At 35.2% G+C, this 25217-nt stretch overlaps 1 protein-coding gene across 1 annotated transcript; it reads right to left on the bottom strand.

The window, feature by feature from the left end:
• Positions 1–906: 906 nt before the first annotated feature.
• LOC107849836 lies at positions 907–2055 on the bottom strand. The gene has a single exon (XM_016694382.2). It carries the CDS (start codon positions 2053–2055, stop codon positions 907–909), a length of 1149 nt encoding a protein of 382 aa, XP_016549868.1.
• Positions 2056–25217: the final 23162 nt, after the last annotated feature.

The raw sequence follows: 25217 nt of genomic DNA, 5'->3' as shown, positions 1-25217 counted from the left end.
GCCAAAGATCGAGTCATATATATATATATATGACTCGATCTTTGGCTTTTTTCTAGATTGAGTACTATTCCCTTCTCAATTTATTTGAGTTACTTTCTTTTAGCTAATTTTTTAAAAAAAATCATATTTTTTTATGTAATTATTTAATTTGAATTTTTTACATGACATGTTTAAAATCATAAAATTAAATTATTTGATATATTTGACATATTTTATATTTAATATCACAAAATTAAAATTTTTATTTTATTTTTTAAATATTATATCAAGTTAAAACATGTCAATCAATTTAAAACAGGGAAGGGAAGTGCTTTAGTTACACGTGATTAATATATAGATAGGGCTCAATAAAGTTGACTCATGTCAAGCGTTTATGGAATATTTCGTTTTCCAATTGAACCGCTAATCACTAAGATTTTATATCTGCATGTATAAAGCCGGTGGAGAGACATATTCTTTTTTTGGAAATATCTAGTAGGGCATTTCATAAAGAGAAATCATCAATATGATATGATTAGATATATTAATTGTTGTCTTGCTTATATTATGCATGATGAAAATATATTTGTTAAATCAACACTAGGAAAGGGAAAAAAGAGTTCAAAGTATAAAGCGCTGTGTATGCTAGTACAAATTTAAAGATATCACTATATATGTAGAAATAATTTAGCATTGAATTTATACGTATAAATTGAAACCAAGCTACATGACCTTTTTCTTATACATACATAGAGAAACAAACTAACACGTACGGGTATTATGTCTACAGAGACATGTACGTTTGATCCATTCCTTCTATGTGTTGTTACAATTTAAGAAACCATCACCGTTATGGATACCCTAAACCATTTTGACGTTGCCAGAAGAATCCGAATTCCTCTCAACAAAAATTGAAACTGCTCCAGTTTAGATGTAAAACCTGCGTAAGTTATCCTCATAATGGTTATTATTATAAGGAAGACTCTTGTGGCGTTCAAGTTTCTTGTCTTTCTTCTTCTTGGTGCTTCTTGATCCAAATATAAGCTTGAATTCAAAACCATATACTTTTCCAAAACATGAAAGTAATCCTCCTCTATCTGAATCACGTCTTCTTCTTCGTGATTTCTTTTGAATCTCAACATGACGTTCTTGCACGTGAACTTGATCATCTGAGCCCCACGTCAAGCTTTTCGAACGCATCGATTGAATTTCTTCATCTTTTTCACCTGGTACAGTCCAATTTTCAAATATAGAACTTCCATATTCTATTCCTTCCCCTGTGTGATACAATCCTTTCTTCATATCTTCTGCTACAATTGAAGGTATAGGTTGCACCCCTGAGCAAAATGACACAGTTGGTGTCCTTCTCATCTTTTGATTTGGCGCAAAATCTGAATTCCTATTAGACATCATGCGTTTACTACGTAAACGTTGTAACATTCCCCTCTTTTGACTTTTATTGATCTCCTCATGAGTCTCCGGCACGAAATTAATATTCTTGGTAATTTCCTCTTCATATAGCGTGTCATGACCTTTAGAAATAGTTGAGGTGTTTTCAAGCTTTTCGTCACTAGTGCTTTTTGCATCTTTTGATGATGAAACCTCGGTTGTATATATAGAGGCGCTCAATTCACTTCCAGAAGGGAGGATTTCTTTGGGGCTAGTGTCAATCAATTGAACACTAACATGAAGGAGCCCTTGCAAATGACCACTTGGACGACGAATATGAAGCGTAGTGAATCTCATGGTTGGATTTTTGGATGAAAGAGGAGGGAAAAAACTATTAATCATAAGATGTGTTGTTCCAATGGGCAGATCACGTAGCCATGCAACGTTGTAGATCTCAAACGAGACAGAAGCCGCTTCTGAATTAAAAAACTTATCATCCACTCGAAAAACCATCTTGTAATTCCATGTAGGGTTTGTTTTTCCCTGGTGATCCACCCTGGTTGTTAATCTATGGTCAGGATGTATATATGCAACTGCAAAGGTGCGTAACATTTTTGACACAGGGGGGAGGTCCTGGGCAGAAACTACGTTGATCTCTAAGATCTTGTAAGGGGTTTGAATGGACATTTTGGCTAGAATTCGATCGACAATCTCCTCGTCGTCGTATTTGAATTAAAGAACGTCGACGATATGAAAGAAGAATGAGAATGCATAATAATTTAGCAGTCTAATTTTACCTCAAACAAAGGGGGATTACCCCGCTTTATTCTACTAGATGAAATGGGAAGGTAAGAGACGAATGTTTGTAAGGTTGTTGTTTTCAAGTTATTTGTGCCACAAGTTTCTGATAGGTATTAAGCACGTGTGGTATTACATGCTTGGGTTACTTTCATTTTTTTATTCATTTTATTTTTTTTAATCTCTAATACTTCTGTTTTCATTTGGTTGTTTCAAGGGAAAGGAAAAATAATGCGTAACACCCATGCGCATGAACACGAGTCTGACTGTGGTGTGAATATTTGTAGCCAAACACTCATTTGTGAAGAAAGAGATTGAAAATTTTCTGTGTATTTCGTCATTCAAGAAATATGTATTTATACAAGTATGGGTAGAATATAAAAGGAACAAAATAACCTCTATGCAGATTTTGTATTATACTAGGAAACTAAATATCACAACTTATCTGGTGCTATACTAGGAAAATAATGCAAATATTTATAGCTAATAAAAATCTTGAGAATCTAATTTTTAATCATCCAAATGGGTATTCTTGAGCTGAAGAAAATTGGACGATGTCTTCTTCAAATTGGCTCAATACTCTGCTCCATCGTTGGCCCATATGAACTTGGCCTCGGAGGAGTTTTCTGATTCTTCTTGTCAGCATGTTTTGCTGAATTACTTGGCTTTTGATTCTCATTCTCAACACACACACACACACACATCCCTCAAGATGGAGGGAAGGGAAACGACGCCCAGCTTGGAGAGAATCGAATGATGCGATGGTCCGAAGAGGGCTTTGATGAACAAATCGACAAGTTGAGAAGCCAATGGAACAAATGTAAGGGAGATAAGGCCAGAGAGAAACTGTTGTCGCACAAAGTGACAGTAAACTATACGTTCTTGGTGCGTTCATGAAAGACCAGGTTGCGTGCTATGTGTATAGCTGCTTGGCTATCAAAGTTAACTGGTACGGGCAATGATGGAGAAATAGATAGATCTTGAAGAAGTCTCGTCATCCAAGTTAGTTCTGCATTAGATTCCACGGAGGATAAAGAAATAGGGGCGTGTCTACCAAACTCGCCCTGACGGCACACCCTTTTGGCACATTTCTGAGAAGCTCAAAGGATAGAATTGGTCATGTTTACTTGATCCACTGTACTCTAAAATAATACCCCTGGCATTAACATTTTGGAAGTAGCTAACTGAACTGAAACATCCAATCCCTTTATGAACTCTTGAATCTTCTCAAATTCATTGGCAATACTGGCAGTAGAATATATGGACAGGGCATAGAAATGTGCCTCATACTCGGCAATAAATATAGAAACCTGCTCCAAGTGATCAAACTCATCTCTCATCTAATATCTCAAACTGTAGGGCACAAACCTATCCAAAAAGGCCTTAGCAAACTGATTCTAAATCATCTCTAGCGAACTAAGGGGTCTGCAACTAACAAGTGAAATCCACCAATACCTAGATACATCTCTCAACTGATAGGTAGTGTAAGCAACTCTCTGTGACTTGAGCGACCCAAGGCTATACAACTTCTCCTGACAATCAATCAAGAACTCTAGGCATCCTCGCCAACAACACCACTAAAATTAGATGAACCCAAGTGAGTAAATCTCTTTTAATCCTCAGAAGACATAACACGTCCCACAATATTAGGAAGAATAGTAAATCTAGCAGGCTGTGATCCTACCTTAAAGGGGCAACATAGATGAAGGCTGAACTCCTGACTTGAAATACCACACTCAGATAGTTGCACAGAAGGAGGAATAACACTCAAAGTCTATAAAATACCATAATAAGATATCGGTACCAATAAAGGAACCACATTTGGAACTGGAGGAATACCATAAGCAGACTCTGGCATAGATGGAGGTGCAATAATCAGAGCGAGTAGAATTCTAATATAATCTAAGGAACACTCTCCAGATAAGTCAACAAATGAATAAATAAACCCTTAAATATTGGCAAAGTAGTACTCTATTGTAACGCCTCGAAAGTACCCCCTGGACGTCATATGATGCTCAAGAGTACGAATAACCCTAAGCTAACCCATGATATTTATATTGCTCGAAACTCACATGAAAAGTGAACTAACATATATAGAAACTTAAGGTAAATGATTTAATAACTTAATGAAAGTCTTTAACTTGGACATCTTAAACAAACTCTTTGATTTTAAAACATACACAATCTGACAAGCCTTTACTACTGAGTAGAGAGCCATTGGAACAGACCCCAGCTGACCCAAACATAAATGAAAATCAAAAAACTAAAATACTTGTATCACTAAATAGAAGTCTGATAAACTGGGTCCTCAAACTATGAGGACTTACAAAAAGTTTGGATGTATGTGATGATGCGCGTTGTCAATCGTGTTGCTAGGAATGAGAACCAAAACCTACATTATAAGACAACGTATGACCCGACCTAAATCAGGGTCTAGTTATGTCAGGTATTTTAAGTCCAACCAAGATTGGAGACCACCCAAACCCAATCTAACCAACCAATATATAACCCATGTCAAATGAATTTCGAATATATAACAATATAGAGTATTAAAATTTCAATGACTTTGGGATAAGTCTAAAACTAATACCACCCAACCAAGTCACACTATCCAAACTAATCCAAACAACCATAATATACCCATCCACAGTTGTCTATACAAAGCCTCTAAATAATGGCCAAGAATATCTAGTTGGGACATGCCCCCAACCATAACAAAAAACAAATGTCAAGAGAATGGAAAAAGCATAAGGTAAACCATAAGATGAAATCAGACTTTCGAAGAATAGAATCTCACCACTTTAGTCTAACTCAAAGTTGTTCCCGAATTTAAGTCACTAAGTAGGAGGAATGGTAGTATGGACGAGTCCTGCATCGCATAGGGATATAACGCCCGAAGATGGTTAGCATGATGAATGCTAGAATGTAACTCGGGAATAAGGATAAAATGATTCCATTATTTAACACTAGAGTAAGTAACCATATGCAATCACATACACGTATACTTATATACCATGCCATGAAAGGGGACTGGATTTAGCATGCTTTTAAAACATTAACTTGGGTTATGTAGTTGTACCATCATAATCTACCTACCGGCTATATAGGTCCAGTGTTACCCCTAAATGGGACCTTCTACATGTAGCTGCATGAACTGGAGATACCATAGGTGCCCGGGGATTCCCTTGTACACTTCGCCCTCTATGATACATATGTACGTATATATACTTGGGGGATTCCCTTGTACCCCACAAGTACATGGTCATTATGGCCAATCCTCATGTTAGAAAACATGAGTTTCCAGTGTCAACTTTTACGACTCACACCTTCACGCCTAGCTATCACAACCCACTATTATTGCCCAATTAAAACCGTTAACACATAACCAAACCACCAATTTTAGGAATTAATTACTAAGGTATTATAAAGTGGTATCATCATACCTACTATAGCTTGCAAGAAATATCAATAGCCAATACTTAAGGGATTCTTATGTACCTCGCAGACCCCATTAAAAAATCACTTGGGGAATTCCCGTGTACCCCAAGAGGTTTTCATTATATGTTCACTTAGGGGATTCCTGTGTGCCCCACAAGGTTTCCAATAAAACTAAAGCCATGTCCACCAAGGCCTTTCCAAACCATTTAAAATCAACCAAACCAATTTAAGTTTCATTAACATATTATACAATGCAAATATTTCAAGAATAGTCAAACTATGTGACAAAAACATTTTCATTGGTATTTTAACAAATATGTTGAGGGATATAGTTTCCAAAACCAAAACCAAGCATCAATTGACCATTCTCATGCAACCACATGTTCAAACCATAATTATAACATGAAAAACCATAAGAAAAACATGCGAAAATATTATCCAACCAAGAACAACCAAAACACCTAATATATATTTCAAAACCAAATCAATACCACAATATTAGCATAAAAACCATTCATTAAAACATGCTTTTAGTTGAACTAACAATGAGGGAGGAGTAGCATGTTTGAGTTACAAAGATTCACGAGGAGATTTCAATCCTTAAGCCTCTAGATGAACACCTTGAAGAAACCCTATCCTAATCTTCTTAAGAGCCTTTAGAGAGAGTTTTGAGAGTGTTTTTAATTTTCTAAAGTGAGTAATAAGAGGCTAAAAGGTGTTATAGGATGTGGGGTCTTAAGGATTTTTGATAGGAAATGTCCAGAATACCCTCAGCTTAAGAGCTGTAAAAAAAACACAGGTGGGTAAGGTTTGGACTGCTCACCCATATCTAATCATACGAGTAGTACCCCTAACTCGTACCCTAGGCAGAAAGTTGGACTATAATTTTGTCCAACATACGGCTTCATGGCCTAATTCGTATCAGCATCATATGATTCATACCATATAGTCGTACCCTAAGTAGTACATGATCAAGAATGTACACTGTTTAACATAAGAATAGCCCTACTCTCTCGTACCATCTTCATATGACTTGTATCAAGTCTTGTCGTACCTTGGATAGAAAATGATCTAGAACACACTCTTTATCATATGACTTGGGCACCTAAGTTGTTAGCACAACATACGACTAGTATGCTTGAGTCGTATGGTTCCTAAAGAGTTAAAAATCTCAGGAAATTTCTAAGGGTCAAAACTCAAGGTGTTTCAATGTAGCCAAAGACATATATGTGGGTCAGTACCTCTTGAGTGTACTGAGTATATGGGGATGAATGAATAAGTGAAACAATAACTAACTATATAAATAAACTTTCAAATGATGCATGCTAAGCGTAAATGTCTCACCTTGATCTTGAATATAATAAAAGATTGTAAGATCATAAAACATGAGTAATGAAGCATGTGAATAAACTTAGTGATCCATAACGCTTAGTTTCTAAAGTTATTACTCTTGTTATTTCTTATGGGAGATTCTTCTAACCGACATAAGCCATGTGAGATATAATGGAGTTCAATATCTTACCCACATTGGGGAGATCTGTTCTACCCTTTTCATCGGAATAGAACCTTAACTTATATGATCACTAAACTTTATCCATATTGGAAAAAAGTTTAACCTACGGTGGCTCGTAGTTCCTAGGAATTTAGGATATACTCATCCATATTCCCTTCTCGGTGCTAAATACTACTCCCAAAATACTCATATGCTCATACTTAAGAAATCTACCTTGAAATAGCAGAAGGGTTTATAGAACTAGTTATACTTCTATTTACTTTAAATCATAATCAAGATGAATAGTTATGGATTCTCTGTCTTATCCTTAGATCAAAAGATCAAGCTTTTCTTTAAATTATGTTATAACACATATCAATGGAACTTAAGAGCATAAACTTCTTGTAAACTCAGTACTTGTACTTAGGACAGAGAATTTTTGCTTTATTTCATAGAAATTAATAACAAAACATTATGATCAATAATCACCTTGAAATCTTTCAAGAATATCCCAGTTAAGATAATGAAATTCTAAGAACAATATAAATCCTCACAAGTAAAAACATGAATATACGCAACCTTGTTGCACTTAAAACTTTCAATCACATGGTAGTGTCATAATTCAAGAATATGGTTATTTGGGTATGAACCCTAATTCAAAATAACTAAATTCAATCTTAAAATCATGCTTTTTGGGCACAAGGATAGAAGATTATCCTTGTTCATAAACCCCACATACCTGGAATTGCTTAACTTGTAAAGAGAGCTTGAACTTTGGGACTTGGAAGATAACTTGGTGAGAGAAACCCTAATCTTGATGTTCTTGACGATGGGAGAAGGAAAGTGTTGTTAATTGGTTAAGGAATAGGGGAAAATAATGCCTCTTTGGGGGTTATAGGTCGTGGGTTGGAGTTATAAGAGGGTAAAAGATCAAAAAGCCCTTTAACTGAACATTACAAAATTTGGTCGCCAGTCTTAACGAGTTTATCATATAACTCATATGGTGAAAGTACGAGTGAGATGCATCACTCGTAATCTTGGAAGAATCAAGATGGTATACATTGGTTATCGTACGAGTCAAAACCCCATGACTAGTAACATCGCAATACGACTTATATCTCCAATTCTTAACTTGGACAGAAACATAGAGAGCCTAGGATACTAACCTCACGACTCTTCTTTATATGAATCGTATGATGATCTTACGACTTTAAGGTTCGAGTCGTACCTACAATAGAACGTCTACTATTTCACAATGTCTTAGATATGACTACAACATACAAATCGTATATTGTATGTATGACTCAAGAAAAAGGGTCGTATGTTGTACAGTTGTATTTAGACATGGGGTATTACAATATCTCCTCCTTAGAAGCATTTGTCTTCAAATGTGATTCATCTAGGATTGAGATTTGGATAGGAATCAATACCTCTACACTAAATTTACAACCAACCTTACCGCTACCATAAGGATTCTATTTCTCATAAAATAAAATACAATAAAGGAGCACTTAAATGGGCTTAAGGAGAAAGAGTTTTCTGGAAATAACGCTTCACCTTCTGTAGGAACTGAATTTAAGGAAAAAAGATGAGTATACTTGGTCATATGTCTGCTTCAGCTTTCCAAGTTGCCTCTATGTTCCTCCTAAGTCTATATTTTAATAATGACAAACTAACAAGTATATCTTTGCAGGATATTAGGACTACTAATGTTTGGAAGTCATAAAGAAAGCCGGCTCCAGGAATGGAAGGACATCAATTCACAGTCTATGGCATACAAGTAAATCAGTCACAATGAGAACAAATAGAAGGAGAATCTCAACCTAAAAGTCACGAAAATCAAATCAATCATGACCGAGTAAAAGAAGATAGAGAATAATGGAAGATCAAATGGTATCTTACCTGAAGATATGGAGGATCGCGACATCCAAAAATTATGGAAAATAAATCAATCAAATATCTTGGAAATGAAAGAAGGATAACAATCCCAGAATCACAAAGACCAAATCAAAACATAAAAGAAGAAAGGCCACAACTAGTACATGGACATATCTGATATGGACATGCATAATTGTGGAAAATATACCATGTATGGACTAATCTAATATGGACATACATTATGGTTCCATCCCTCAAACAAGAAATCTATTCAAATCCTTATTTGAGAAGAAATCTCTTAGGTTTCCTCGACAAGACCACCATACTTTAATGGACAACATTACTCCTATTAGAAAAATAGGTTCAGAATCTTTGTCTAATCGAATGACTCCCCAGAATGAGTTGTTATCAAGAAGGGCCCAAAGCCAATTTTAGGACTTAAAGAAAAGTCAAAGGAAAAATACAAAGAACCTGGTAGTTCTGACATAAAAGATCTTGAAAGGTTCGAGGTGACCAAAGAAAAACAAGAGGTAATTCAAACTAATACACCTACTATAAGTTTGCTTCTTTGTGCAGTTAGTAGAGAAGGATACGATAAGATATCAACCCGCGAGACTGCAAAAGTAATGTGGGACAAATTAGAAGTAGCCTATGAAGGAACCACCAAAGTCAAGAAGTCAAAAATTGCTGCCCTGGTCAATGAATACGAGCTGTTCAAAATGGAAGAGAATTAAGATATTGAAACAATATTTTCCAGATTCAGTAAGATCGTATGCGAACTACAATCACTAGGTATGATCTATCCACATGCCTTGTAAGTCCAAAAGCTGGTCCAAAGTCTCTCAAAGATTTAGAAAATCAAGACTGCCTTTCTAGAAGATAGAGATCTTCACAACATGACATATGACGAATAAAGAGGTAACTTTATTGCATATGAGAAAAATTATGATAACAAGTACCACAAGGAAGAAAAGAAGAAACCAGTAGCCTTCAATGTTGCTCCAACTAAAGAAGTGGACATTATGGAAGATATTAATAGTGAAAGAATAGATATCATAAATCGTGGAGTAAGGCAAATCATGAGACAGAGACAACATAGATCCCAAGGATCCAAGAATGATGATTCCACCAAAAATGATGATCATTTTTACTACTATGGAAGGCTTGGACACTTTAAACAAAATTGTCCCACGTTAAGGAGAAGATCGTCCAAAAAATTAAAACTTTGGAGCTTGGAGTGATGAATATGAAATCAAAGAAGAAGTAGAAGCCACCAATATGTGCTTCATAACAACAGGTGAATCTAGCGAGGTAAGAATACATGATTGTCATGACTATAATATTCTTTAATCTAACTTAGACTTGATAACTGATGAGTTTCAAAAGGTTGTAGATAAATATGACAAACTTGCTCAAGACAAGAAAAATTGCGAAGTTTGATTTAAATGAAAACTTGAGTAAGAATAAAGAAGTCATCAAATAGAAACCAAAGCATGTCAAATTAAAATTTACTTGCTTTATGAAGATCTTGATGATGTAAAAATAAAGATAAACAGTATTAAGAAAACTCCTAGTCACAGTTTCGTGAGATTCAACTCCCTACAAAACAAATCAAGTTCCTCATCAGAATCGTTTAAATCAGCTAAGATCTCTTTTCATTCTCTAGGACCTATCTATTTTATATATGGATAGAGAGGGCATAAATCATACAACTACAGGCATAATCCTAAAAGTGTATAGGTTTGGAGGACCAAAGGAAGCACTTCTAACCCTTAAGGACCCAAGACCACTTGGGTACCTAAATAAAATTGATCTTCTTGTATTGCAGAAACAGGCCTGCAAGAGCTATAAGAAATAAATATGGGTCATTGATAGTGGATGTTCTAGACAGATGACCAAAAATAAAGAAATTTTTTCTACTACAGAGAAAATTAATGAAGGATCAGTAAGGTTCGGTGACAATACTAGAGGCAACGTCATCAGAGTTGGCCCAGTAAAACTCAGTTTATCATGCAATTTCAAGGAAGTATATCTAGTAGATGATCTCAAACACAGCTCAACATCAGTCAACTCTGTGATGTGGGATTTCAAGTTTTTTTCAAAGCTGCAAATTGCTCAATCAAACACGATAAAAGAGATATCTCTCTCAAAGGTGAACATGTTGAAAACATTTATATTTTAAGTAGTCCCAATTTTACTACCTTAAATTGCCTCACTGTGTAAGACAATGATACTTAGTTGTGGAACAAAAATCTCAGGCATGCTAGTATGCATATTATTGAGAAGTTGTCTAGACTCAAATTGGTAACAGGTCTACCAAAACTTACATTTGAAAATAATCATATCTGTGATGCCTAATAATTGGGTAAGCAGACTCAGAAATCATTCAAAGTCAAAGACATTGTATCCTCTACCAAACCTCTTCAAACAATCCACATAGATCTTTTTAGCCTCACCTAACCTGTAAGCATCGATGGAAAGAGATAATTTTTTTTTTTATCATAGTTGATGATTATTCATGTTCTACTTAGGTAATGTTCCTTGATTATAAACATGAAGCTTTCACAAATTTTGTGATTTTTTGTAGAAAGGTATAGAGAGAAACCATTTACCTCATCACTTACGTTCACAATGATCATGGAGGAGAATTTGAAAATAAGGCATTTGAGAATTATTGTGCTAAGTACAAATATTCTCAGAACTTCTCTTCACCTCTGTCCCATCATCAAAATAGTGTAGTGGAGCAAAAGAATCGGTCTCTCTAGAAAACTGCCAGGATAATATTATTAGAACATAATCTTCCAGATCATTTCTGGGCAGAAGCAGTAAGCACCGCTTATCACATCATCAATAGGTGCCTGATCCAACCTATCCTAAAGAAAATGTCCTATAAACTCTAGAGAGGAAAGAATTCCAACATAAGTTATTTCCATCCTTTTAGCTGAAAATATTTTATTTACAATAATAATAAGAACAACTTGGGAAAGTTTGATCCATGAAGTAACGAAGGTATTTTTTCTTGGGTACACTCCCACCCGTCGTGCCTATAGGGCTTTTAATAAAACAAACTTGTGTATTGAGGAATCCATGCATATTGTATTTGATGAATATAATTACTTATCTATGAGTTTGAGTGCTGATGAAGAATAGATGAATAACCTACGATATGAGGAAAGTAACAACACAATTCCTGAGCCATCACAAGATAAGTCGACTACACCCTCCCAAGATTTTACTCCTAAAGAACAAATAGTAAAGCTAAGTGTTCCTAAAGAGTAGAAGCATGATGCTAGTCATCCAAATGAACTCATTACCGAAAATCCAGAAGATAGAATGCAAATAAGAACATCATTAAGTAGACAAGAAGTTGTTGCCCTTGTTTTTCAAATTGAAACCAAGAAAATTGATAAAGCCCTCAAAGATGATTCATGAGTTGAATCTATAAAGGAAGAACTGGATCAGTTTGAATGAAATCAAGTTATGACTCTAGTTAAAAAAACTAGAAACTTCTCAGTAATTGGAACCAAATGGGTCTACAAAAATAAATTAGATGAAGGTAAAGGTATCAGAAATAAAGCCTGACTTATAGCTCAAGGCTACTCCCATTAGGAAGGTATTGATTATGAGGAGGCCTTTTCCCCTGTGGAAAGGTTAGTGTCAATACAAATCTTATTAGTTTTTGCCATATTCAAATGCTTCAAGTTATATCAAAAGGATGTAAAAATTGCTTTCTTAAATGGCTTTATTCATAGGAAATTTTCATCAAAAAAATCCCCGGATTTGAAAATCCATCATATCCGAATCATGTTTTCAAATTATCAAAAGCACTCTACGGCCTCAAACAAGCTCCAAAAGCTTGGTAAGAGAGATTGTGTACTTTTTTTGCTAAATAACAATTTTCAAAGGGGTAAAATTGATACAACTTTGTTCATATAAAATCTTGATTCAAATCTTCTCATTGTGCAAATTAAAGTTGATGATATCATTTTTGGTAGTTCTAACATCTCTATGTGCAAGAATTTTGCTAATTTGATGAAAGGAGAAGTCGAAATGAGTTATGGGTGAGTTCACTTTCTTTCTAGGATTTCAAATCAAACAAACACCCAGAAGAACCTTTATCAGTTAAGACAAGTACACGAAAGAATTTATCAAAAAATTTTGTATGGAAAAAAGAAAGGCCTATGAAAGACCAATGAGTCCATCCACAAGTATTAATTCAGACTTGTTCGGAAAAGACTTTGATAAAAAGATGTACTGGAGGATGATCGGGTCTCTACTTTACCTGACCAAAAATTATGTTTAGTTTGTATAAATATGTCAGGTTCCAGTCGACTTCCAAGGAGTCTCATCTAACTGCTGTTAAATGATTCATTCGATATCTAATAGGGACTCAAAACTTTGGATTATGGTATCCCTGCTCCTCATATTTTGATTTTATTGGTTATTTAGATGCTGATTTTGTAGGAGATAAAAATAATAGAAAGAGAACTAGTGGAACATGTCAAATTCTTGGTGATACCTATATCTCATGGCATAGCAAGAAGAAAACTTACTTTGCTCTTTCAACCACTAAAACATAATGCATAGCTATTGGAAGTTGCGGTACTTAAATATTATGGATTATGCATCAGCTTCTTGACTTTGCATCATTCTAAGGCTAAACATATTGATATTAAGCATCATTTTATTTGAGATCATGAGGAAAATGGTGATTTTACTCTAAAATTTGTTGATTCTAAAAATCAACTAACAGATATTTTTACAAAACCCCTGATAAAAGAGAGATTTCATTCCCATAGAAAAAGGCTTGGTATTCTAGATTTAATGATTTTTAAGCCCTTATTAGATAGTAATTTGCCACAATTTTTTCTAAATAAAAATTTATTTGCATTTGTTTGGTACACCTCTTCTAAAAGAGGAGTCATCATTACTTTGTCTACATGTATCTCTATGTGTGGATATTTTTGTCCACATACTGCCTGTGTGTTGTTTCTTTTTTGATTATGTCAAAGAGAAGAAAGCAAAAACATCAGAGTCACCTATAAGTTAGGGAGAGAAAGCTCACAGACAACTAACATTTACTCTTGTTTGCCATTATCAAAAAGGGGAAGATTGGGACTGCCAATGTTTGGAAGTCATAAAGGAAGACGGATCCAAGAATAGAAGGACATCAATTTATAGTCTACGACATCCGAGTGAACCAGTCACAATGAGAACAAATGGACAGAGAATCTTAGTCCAAAATTCACCAAAAATTAAATCAATCATGACCAAATAAAAGAAGATAGAGGATATTGGAAGACTGAAGGGTATCTCACCGAAAGATATAGAGGATTGCGGCATCCAAACATTATAGCAAGAAAATCAATCAAATATCTTGGAAATGGAAGAAAGATCACAGTCCTAGAATTATAGAGACCAAATCAGAATATAAAGTAAGAAAGGCCACAACCGGTACATGGACATATCTGATATGGACATGTATAAATATGGAAACTGTACCATGTATGGACATATCTGATATGGACATACATTATAGTTATATCCCTCAATCAAGAAATCTATTCAAATATTTGATTGAGAAGAAATATCTTGGCTTTCCTCATGAAGAATGGCAACAGAAGGCTATAAAAAAAGAACACTAAAGATGGACACAGGTCACGTAACTTCAAGGAGAAAATTCAAAGTGTATCAATCTTAGTCTCACAAGGCTTTGTAACTTTTAGTTTATAATTGTTATATAAAGAGTTGGATCGAGTTAACTTTGTAACATCAACTAAAGCTATGCCACAAGATCTGAAGAGCAAAATAAGTCTTCAGAACTTATTTCCTATCATTATACTCGATCCCGACATTAAAGTGTCTAAGTAAACTTTGAAACCCAAGGTGACTTGAAGTAGACACCACATTGGTGTTCCAAACTAAGATAAATCTCTTGTTATTACTTTACGCTCTATTATTGATTTTCTTAATTATCTAAAATTTAATATATTTTGCAAAGTGCACTAATCTGTAGGCAAGTTGATTTTTAGAAGTCTATAGTCGACTTACAAATAATTTTTTATTCACTCCCCTTCTTAAATTTTAGCCTCTTCAACCAATTGGTTACTCCAAAGAACTTTTACTGATGCTAGTTGTTTATTCTTTAGCCTCCAGACCTATCTATCAAGTATCTCTATAGGAATATCCTCATACAATAAGTTATCTTTGACTCCAATACTCTTTAGGGGAACTGCTAAGGACGGATTTCCAATACACATCTTAAATATTGAAACATGGGGCACTAGGTAAACTGTAGCTACTTTAGCAAAAGTTTTAACTTGTAAGAAACCTCTCCTACACATTTCACTATCTCATATAGACTAACAAATCACAGAATCAACTTTCCTTTCTTTCCAAATCTCATTATTCCCTTCATAGGTGACACTTTTAAGAATACCCAATCTTTTCTTCAAATTTGAGCTTTCTCTTTCTTACTTCAGCATATGATTTTTTATGGCTTTGAGCAGTTTTTAGTCTCTCATGAATCAACTGAAACTTTCCCATAGCTTTGAGAATAGAGTCTGGCCCAATCAATGCCGCTTTACCAACTTCAAACCATCCTATAGGTGATCTGTACCTATGCCCATACAACCTTCAAATGGAGACATCTGAATACTAGCATAATAACTATTACTATACACAAACTCAATCAAAGGTAGATGGTCATCCCAACTTCCTTTAAAGTATAAAACACACGCCCTCAGCATGTTTTCTAATGTATGAATTGTGCATTCAGCTTGACCATTGGTTTGTGGATGAAAAAAGTACTGAGCTTAACCTTTGTACCAAGGCCCTTCTTAAAAGACTGCCAAAACTATGAAGTAAACTGTGTGCCTCTATCTGAAATAATGGACAAGGGTATCCCATGGATCCTTACGGATATATATTTTGGCATAATCCTCTGTGGTATCTGAAGTCTTGACGAGTAGGAAATGGGATGATTTTGTCATTTGATCAACCATAACCCAAATTGAATCATACTGACGTCTTGTATGAGGCAATCTTGTGATGAAATCCATATTCACCATTTCCCACTTTAAAGTAGGAATACTAATATTTTGCAATGTACCACCCAATCTCTAGTTTTCAACTTTAACTTGCTGGCAATTAATTAGGACAATTGGCTACTAACTTGGCTATGTCCCTCTTACTACCATTCCACTAAAAAATTTCTCATAAGTCAAGGTATATCTTAGTAGCACCCAAATGAATAGAATACCTTAAACCATGGGCCTCGGATAGTATCCTTTCCCTCAACCCATCTATATTTGGGAGACAAAGCCTACCTTAATAGCGAAGTACACTATCTTCCCCTTAGGAGAAAACCTCAACCTTCTGCTGCGGGACTCCATCGAATATTTGGCTAAGTATAGGATCATTTAACTATTTATTTTTCACTTCCACTACCAAAGATAATTTCAAACCGTTCTGAACTACTATTCCCCCATCATCAGTGTCGAGCAAATAAGTCCTTAAATGGTCCAATCTATGCACTTCATTAGCTAAATCTCACTCTTCCTTCTTCACATGAGACATTCTTCCCATCAACAACCTACTAAGTATGTCTGCCACCACATTGGCCTTACCTGAATTATAAAGCACATTTATGTCATAATCTTTCAACAATTACAACCATCTTTTTTGGTGAAGATTCAACTCCCTTTAAGAAAATACATACTGAAGACTTTTATGGTCAGTGAAAAAATCAACATATTTCAAGGTGAATACCACATCAAGTAATTCCAAGTTGTGAGTTGGGTAATTCTTTTTGTGATCCTTAAGTTGCCTAGAGGCAGAAGCTATCACTCTCTCCTTCTGTATCAACACACAACCTAACCCAACTCAAGAAGCATCACAATACACCATAAATATGTCTAACCTCTCTGGTAGAGATAACACTGGTGCCAAAGTCAATCTCTCTTTTAACTCCTGAAAATTCTTTTCACACATTTCTGAACATATAAACTTCACTTTATTTTGGGTTATCTTAGTCAATGACATGACTATAGAGGTGAATCTTTCCACAAATCTTCTATAATACCCAGCCAATCCCAAAAAGCTCATGATATTGGATAGAGTGATAGGTCTAGTCTAGTACTTCACTGCATTAGTTTTCTAAGGATCTACATAAATACCAGCCTCTGAAATGACATGCCCCAAGAAAGTAACAGATTCTAACCAACATTAACATTTACCTAACTTCACATATAATTGACGGTCCTTGAGGTTTACAATACTATTATCAAATGGTCTACATGCTCCTATTCACTCCTGGAATACACCAATTTGTCATTTATAAAAACAATGACAAACATGTCCAAGTACTACTTGAAGACTATGTTCATCAAATTCATAAAGGGTTTAGGGGCATTTGTTAGTCCAAACGACATAACCACAAACTAAAAATGGCCATACTTTGTTTAGAAAGCTATTTTTGGAATGTCTTTCTCCCTGAATTTCAACTGGTGGTATCCCAACCTAAGGTCAATCTTGGAGAACCACTAGGAACCCTGAAGTTGATCGAACAAATCATCGATTCTAGGAATGGGACACTTGTTCTTGATGGTAACCTTATTTAGTTATCTGTAATCTATACACATTATGAGAGTTCTATCTTTCTTGCATACAAAAAGGACCGAAACACCCCACGAAGAAACACTGGGTCTAATGAAACCTATATCTAAGAGGTCCTTAATTTGTTTTTTTTATCTCCTTAAGTTCGATTGGAGCCATATAATATGGAGGAATAGAGATGGGCTGAGTATTAGGAAAAATATCAATACCAAATTCTTTTTCTCTATCTGGAGGTACACTTAGCAAATCTCTGGGAAAAACGTTTAGAAACTTATTGACTACATAGACTAATTGAACTATTGGCGCTTTAGATTAAGTTTATTTGACTTGAACTAAATTATAGATACACTTTTTTGATATTAACTTACCGGCCTTAAGATAAGATATGAAATGACCTTTGGGAGACACAGAACTACCCTCTCATTTGAAAACTGCTTCATTAGAAAACTAGAACTTCACCACATGGGTGCGATAATCTATTGATTTATAGTATCAATGTAGACAATCCATGCCCATAATAACATCAAAATCTACCATGTACAAATCTATTAGGTCTGCTAGTATGATCTTATAGAGGACGGTAATAGAAAACTCTTGATAGACTCGTCTAGCAATAATTGACTCACCCATTAGGGTAGAAACTTAGAAGGCATGGAGAGATTTTTAGAACCTACTCCAAAATTTACAGCAACTAATGGAGTTATATAAGAGATATTCGATCCTAGATCTAATAATAAATATACATCAAGGTGGAAGGCATGAAGCATACCAATGACAACGTCTGGTGAACTATTTTGCTCCTAACAGAATGTTAAAGCAGTAAATCAATTATGGCACTGACTGCCACTGGTACAGGATTATGCGCATTTGGAAGGAACTAGGCATCCAGGCTGAGCTGCTAGATTAGGGACTGAGTTAAGCTTAGAATTTTGTGGGGTCTTACAAAAGAGAAAAGAGGCAATGATATTGAACCGATAGTGGGGGATGCTTTTTTAGGTACTTTTCATGATTATTTCTTTCCTCATGAGTTAAGAGATGCTAAGGCTAAAAAGTTTATGAACTAGAAACAAGGTAAGATGAGTGTTAAAGAGTAGCTCTAAAGTTCCATTAAATATCCCTTTATGCTTTGAAATTAGTGTCTAATATGAGGTTTTAAATGAGGAAGTTTTCTTATAGTTGTACCATGATTTGGTGTTAGAGTGTAAGGATACTATGTTGAATAGAGATATGGTCATCTCCAGGCTTTTAGTTTATTCGCAATAGGTAAAGAATAAGAAAAAAAGTAGGTAGAGATATGAGAGAGGTAGAGTAAGAAGTTTAGATATTTAGAGTAGGGTGTGAATAAGCAGAATAGTGAGAGAGATGGTAGATGGTGGACTAAGAAGAAGGAATAGGGAAATTATTACTTAATGGCTCTCGTAGTTTTCAAGGTAGCAATGGTCCTAAGGTACTAGCTACCCAATATTAGGTTAATAGAGCTCTGTCGACTCCATATTATCCTCTTTGTCGATTTTATAGACAGCTTCACCATAGGTATTGTGAGAAGTGAAGGAACTTATTTTATAATTATGGTCAGCTTGGTCATTAGTAGAGAAATAGTCCTATTGCTAAAGTTACTGTAGGATCTAATAAGGTCTCGGTCGCCAGTACTTTGTCTCCAAAACCTAAGAGAGCTATTTTAGGTACCGACACTGTCCGAAATCATCTCTATGCACTTGCTACTCATTAGAAATCTATGGCATCTCCAGCTATTGTCACAGGTATATTATAGTTCTTATTTTGTGAAGTTTATTTTTCTCTTGATCTGGGATTAACCCTATCTTATGTGAACCCTTATGTGGATGAATAATTTGATTTGGTCCTAAGAATATTTTTGACCCCTTTTTTGTGTCTACTTTGATGGGTGATTCCATTATTGCCAAAAAAATCTATAGGGGTTGTCTGGTGTCTATTTTTCATTGGTAGACACTTTTGAATTTGATAGAACTTGATATAGTGGACTTTGATGTAATCATAAGGATGGATTGGCTTTATTCTTGTTTTATTTCTCTGGATTGCAGAACTCAAAAAGGTGTGTTTCTATTTCCTTAAAAAATTAGTGATTAAATTGGAGGGGTGTTCCTTAGTACCCAATGGGAAGTTTATTTCTTATCTTAGAGCTTAGAAAATAATATCCAAAGGGTGTCTGTATAATTGAGTTTGGGTTAAGGATTCTTATTCTCATAATTATTTGCAACCTATCCCTATGGTTAATGAATTTCCTAAAGTTTTGCTTGATAATCTTCTTGGAATTTCTCCCAATAGGGAGATATATTTTGGAATTGATCTTCTATCGAATACCCATACCATTTCCATTCCTACTTATAGGATATCTCCGACTAAAGTAAAGAAACATAAGGGGAAATTAATTGATCTTATTGATAAAGGTTTTATCCATCCTAGTGTTTCTCTGTAGAGTACTACTGTACTCTTTGTACAAGAGAAAGATGGGTCTCTTCAGATATGTATAGACTATTGTTAGTTAAATAAGGTTCTAGTGAAAAATATGTATCCTCTTCCTAGGATTGATGATTTTTTACCAGCTTTAAGGTGCTGGGTATTTCTCTAAGATTGATATTTATTTGGGATACCATCATATGAAAAATAGGGAGAATGATAATCCCAAGACTGCTTTCCGAACCCAGTGTGGCCACTATGAATTTTTGGTTATGTCATTTGCGTTGACTAATCCTCTAGCTAAATTAATGGATCTTATGAATTTTGTGTTTAGGAAGTTTCTAGATTTGTTTGTTACAGTCTTCATTAATGGAATCTTGGTGTACTTTAACAATGACTAGGATCATGCCAATCACCTTTGAAGTGTGTTGAAAACTTTTAAGGACCAGAAATTGTATGCAAAATTAAATAAGTATATGTTTTTTCTAAGTTTTGTGATATTTCTCAAGCATGTTGTTTCTAGTGATGGTATCAAGGTGGATGTATACAAAGTTGAGGCAGTTAAGAAGTGTCCTAGACCCACGACTCCAACTGACATTACGAGTTTCTTAGGTTTGGTCAGGTATTATTAGCGATTTGTAGAGAGTTTCTCATCTATTGCTTCTCTGCTGACAAAATTAACTTAGAAAAAGGTTATGTTTTTGTTGTCAGATGCTGGTGATGGTAGTTTTGAGAAGTTGAAGAATAATTTAACTTCTACACTAGTTTTGACCCTAACCGAGGGTACTGAAGTGTTTATTTTGAGGCATCATATGTGTGACTAGTATGTATTTTAATGCAACATGGTAAGGTTGTAGCTTATGCTTCCACACAACTTAAGATTAATGCGAGGAGTTACCTGACTCACAACCTATACTTAGAGGATATGGTGTTTTCCTTGAATATCTTGATCCATTATCTTTATGAGGTACATACGGATATTTATTCAGACCATAAGAGCTTGCATTATGTGTTTACACAGAAGGAATTGAATCTCAGGCAAAGGAAATGGCTTGAATAGTTTAAGGATTATGAAATGAGTTTTCATTACATCCAGGTAAAACTAATATTATTGCTGATGCTCTTAGCAGGTTTTCAATGGAGAGATTATCTCATGTTGAGGCAGACAAAAAAAGGTTGGTGATGGATCTTCACAGGATGGATAATTTTTGACTTTGTCTTTTAGACTCTGAGAATGGCGGAGTGATTGTCTAGGAAATAGTTAAGTCATCTCTTGGTGTTGAGATCAAGAAGAAATAGGTTATAAATCCCAAACTTATGAAAATCAAGTATGATGTGGGTCAGCAAAAGATTATGGCTTTTGAGATTGGGGGAGATGACATCTTGAGGTATTAAGAAAGGTTGTGTGTTCTAGATGTTGATAGGTATCGAGAAAAGATTTTGAGCGAAGTTCATGAGTCTTGATTTATAGTTCATCTGGGTTAAACTAAAATGTACCATTACTACAAAGAAATCTACTGGTGGAATAGTATAAAGAGAGAGGTGGTAAACTTTATGGTTAAGTATATAGTTTGTTAGCAAGTCAAGGTTGAGCATTTGAGGCCTGGTGGCCTGTCTTAAGAAATAGTGTTGCCCATGTGGAAGTGGGAGATGATTAATATGGATTTCGTTACTGGACTTCTACGGTCTCGCAACCAGTATGATTCTATTTGTGTCATTATTGATAGAATTACTAAGTCTGCTTATTTATTTCTCGTGAGGACTAACTACTCAGGGGAGGATTATGCTAAGTTGTTTATTCAGGAGATTTTTAAGTTGTATAGAGCACCTATGTCCATTATTTTAGATCAAGGTACACAATTTTATTCTCACTTTTGGCATTCGTTTCAAAAATGTTTGGGTACTTAGGTGATCCTTAGCACCGCTTTCCACCCTTAAATGGATGGACAAGTGAAGTGTACCATTCAGACTTTGGATGACATACTAAGGGTCTTTTTGATTGACTTTAAGGGTAATTGGGTTTATCATTTGCCTTTTATTGAGTTTTTCATAACAACAGTTATCATTCTTGCATTCATATGGCTCCATTCGAGGCCCTTTAAGGTAGAAGTTATAGGTCTCCTATTGGGTGTTTTGACGTAGGGGAAACTAGGTTTATTAGTTCTTACTTGGTTCAACAAGCCATTATGAAGGTGAAAGTGATTAGAGAAAGGATTAAGAGTGCTCAAAGTTGCCAAAAGTCATATATAGATGTAAGCCGGAGGGAGTTGGAGTTTGATGTAAGTGATTAGGTGTTCTTGAAGGTTTCTCCTTTGAAAGGAGTCATGAAGTTTGGAAAAAAGAGGAAGCTCAGTCCCTGTTACATTGGTTTGTATCAGATTGTAAGGACAATTAGGAATGTTGTGTATGAGTTAGATTTACCAATAAGTTTGGCTTTTAGTCATCCTATTTTCCATATGTCCAAGTTAAAAAAGTTTGTGGGTGACCCTTATTTTATAGTGCCTGTTGAAGATATTGGTATTTCAGATTTGTTGTTGTATGAGGAGGTCCTAATTGAGATACTCTATAGACAAGTTTGTAGATTAGGGAAAAAGGATGTAGCTTTGGTGAAGGTCCTTTGGAGAAATCATAAGGTGGAAAAAGATACATGGGAAGCTGAGGAAGATATAAGAGCCAAGTACCCATTTTTGTTCACCTCATCAGATAAAAGTGCTTAATGTACGAGCTATGTAGTCCTCTTGCTTTATTTTAAAATTTTCATTTGGTTCTGATGTATTCTTACTGTTATTATGCTAAAATGTCCTAACTCCTTATTCGGTGATGAATGATTCAAATGGGGGATAATGAACATCTCATTGTGAAAGTTTTGGAATTTTCGGAAGGGGTTAGGACTATTTTGGAACTCCGAGCCATTAAGCCTCTGCAATAATGGTGTTCTATGCCACTTAACCTCCACAATAAGGGTGTGGCACAGAGGATAAGCTCCGTGATAGCGGTGTGACACACTGCTATGTATTTTTTGCCCAATTTTTATTTTTTTACTTAGGGTAAGGGGATTTAGGTCCTTTTACCCATTGCAGTACTTTTAAATACCAAATAAACCCCTTTTCTTCAATTTTCAAAGATTAAGCACTACTACTCTCTTTTTAATTCCCAATATAAGAAAGCTCAAGGTTTTATAGATATTTTGCATTCAAGCTCAAAACTTCAAATTTTCTTTAAATTCTTTCGTATTTCAGGCATGTCTCTCATCCTTAACTTCAATCTCACATCGGGGAATTAATTCAATCATTATTCATGTGATTTTAATTGATAGATTTGAAATTAGTTTAAGGGCTTTAGATGGTTATTACTTGAATCGTTTATCCCATGTTTAATATGTGTTGTCTATGCTTTAATTGATGGTTTTTGGGATTGAATGATGCATTGTCATGAGGATTGGAATGGGGAACATGGATTTCCCCAAATTGATGGATTTTTGGCTTGGTACCTCAACCCACTTGAAAGATAGTGGTTCTGAACAAGCAATTTACATCATTTAACTTAAATTTATAATATTGTTTTGCGTTAAAGGATAATGATTTGAAATTCCCTTAGTGGCCATGGATTTGGATTTTTAATGGAACTTGGGAATAAAATAGTTAAATGGACTGGTTTATTGTAATTGAATTATCTTGAAAGCATATTTGTATGACGATACCACGTTGGAAAATGCCTTGATAAGACTCATTAGTTAATGGTTGGGTTTATTTTCAAACTATTTTAATTTAGGATTAAAGGAAATTGTGTAGCTCACCGCCAAGGTATAGTCACTAGGGAGGGGGGATCAACACTGGAAAACACGTTTTCTTGAGTGGTTGACTATATGACCGTGTGTCTTAATACACACTATATTTTTAATAGATATCACCTTGGTTTCTTTAGCCTTTGCTCGGATCGTGCAGCTAACACGTACTAAGGCCCTTCCAACAAGAGCAGCTGGAACCATATAGCTCATGGGTGCCTTTAGGATGGAGCCACCCACACAGTTCGGGCTAATGGTTTAAACTCTCATGTTTATGACCCTTGTCCTTATCCCGACATCCTATATATGTATATTTAAATATTGTGCATGTAGTTTTGATTGATTTTTGGTAATGACATTATTTTATCCCTTTCCCCTGAGATACATACCAGTTCTTTCCCCACTTACTATCCCTGTTCAGAGCATCATTTCATGATGTATTGTTCGAGGGCTTTTCTATTACTCCTATGCAACATTAGGTGGTGTGTCATGTTGGTTGACTTCCTATGAAGTGGTGAGCCACTATCTTTGGAAAGCCCGACCATATAATTAGTTTTTTTTTTCATATATTGGAAATTATGAATTCTCTTTTTTCATGGTAGGGGGCCTACCCCGACCTAGTTTGGTATTTTTAGTTTTAGAGGCTTTTATGGACAGTATTGGGATGATTAGTTCTCATGTTTAGACTCCTAGATTTCTTTCGATTCATCCATATTATTTACTACTTTGGTTTGCTTCTACTATTTTTATATTGTGATCTGGAGGTTAGGCTAAGAAGGTGGTCTCCGGCCCACAGTGGGCTTGAGATATCCGTCACGACTAGCGTCTGATTCGGGTCATGAAACTAACTCAAAGGTACAACCTAAGTAGTCATGCTAGCATCTTATGTCCTCTGAATCATTGAAGAGAATAGTACTAACCTAATCAGGATCTCTAATTCATACATCTTAACATAAGATAATTATCAATAATAAAGCAATCATAAATAAGAGAATCAGAATCATACCTCAAATCTCAATACCAATCATCATACCTCAAATCTCAGTACCGATCATCATACCTCAAATCTCAGTACCGATCTAGTAATCAAACTGTCATGAACTAACCATAATAGTAACAAAACATAGTAACTGGATAGCCCAGACAAATATACCTAAATCAAACCCCATAACTCAGAAGGTCCAATCAGTACACACAATATATGATAAGCAATACACATCACCTGTACCTATGTAACCCTCCATAAGGCTGATAGATGTAGGCACATGCGGGTGATAGGCAATGTGCATGCAAGGATGAAAGTAGAGTAAAACCATAATACCACAATCAATCCAAGTACCATAAGGTAACCCATTATATAAACCTCGTCTAGCTTGATGGCTCATAAAGGTAGGAACTACGGTGACC

This window comes from Capsicum annuum, chromosome 12 (genome assembly GCF_002878395.1).
Source record: "Capsicum annuum cultivar UCD-10X-F1 chromosome 12, UCD10Xv1.1, whole genome shotgun sequence".
NCBI classification, from domain to species: Eukaryota; Viridiplantae; Streptophyta; class Magnoliopsida; order Solanales; family Solanaceae; genus Capsicum; species Capsicum annuum.
The sequence above is the reverse complement of the archived record's forward strand: the minus strand, read 5'-3'. Positions and strand labels throughout refer to the sequence as shown.

What these genes read in the sequence shown, in the direction of transcription:
- LOC107849836 (XM_016694382.2), bottom strand. Translation starts at nt 2,055, where the DNA reads ATGTCCATTCAAACCCCTTACAAGATCTTAGAGATCAACGTAGTTTCT.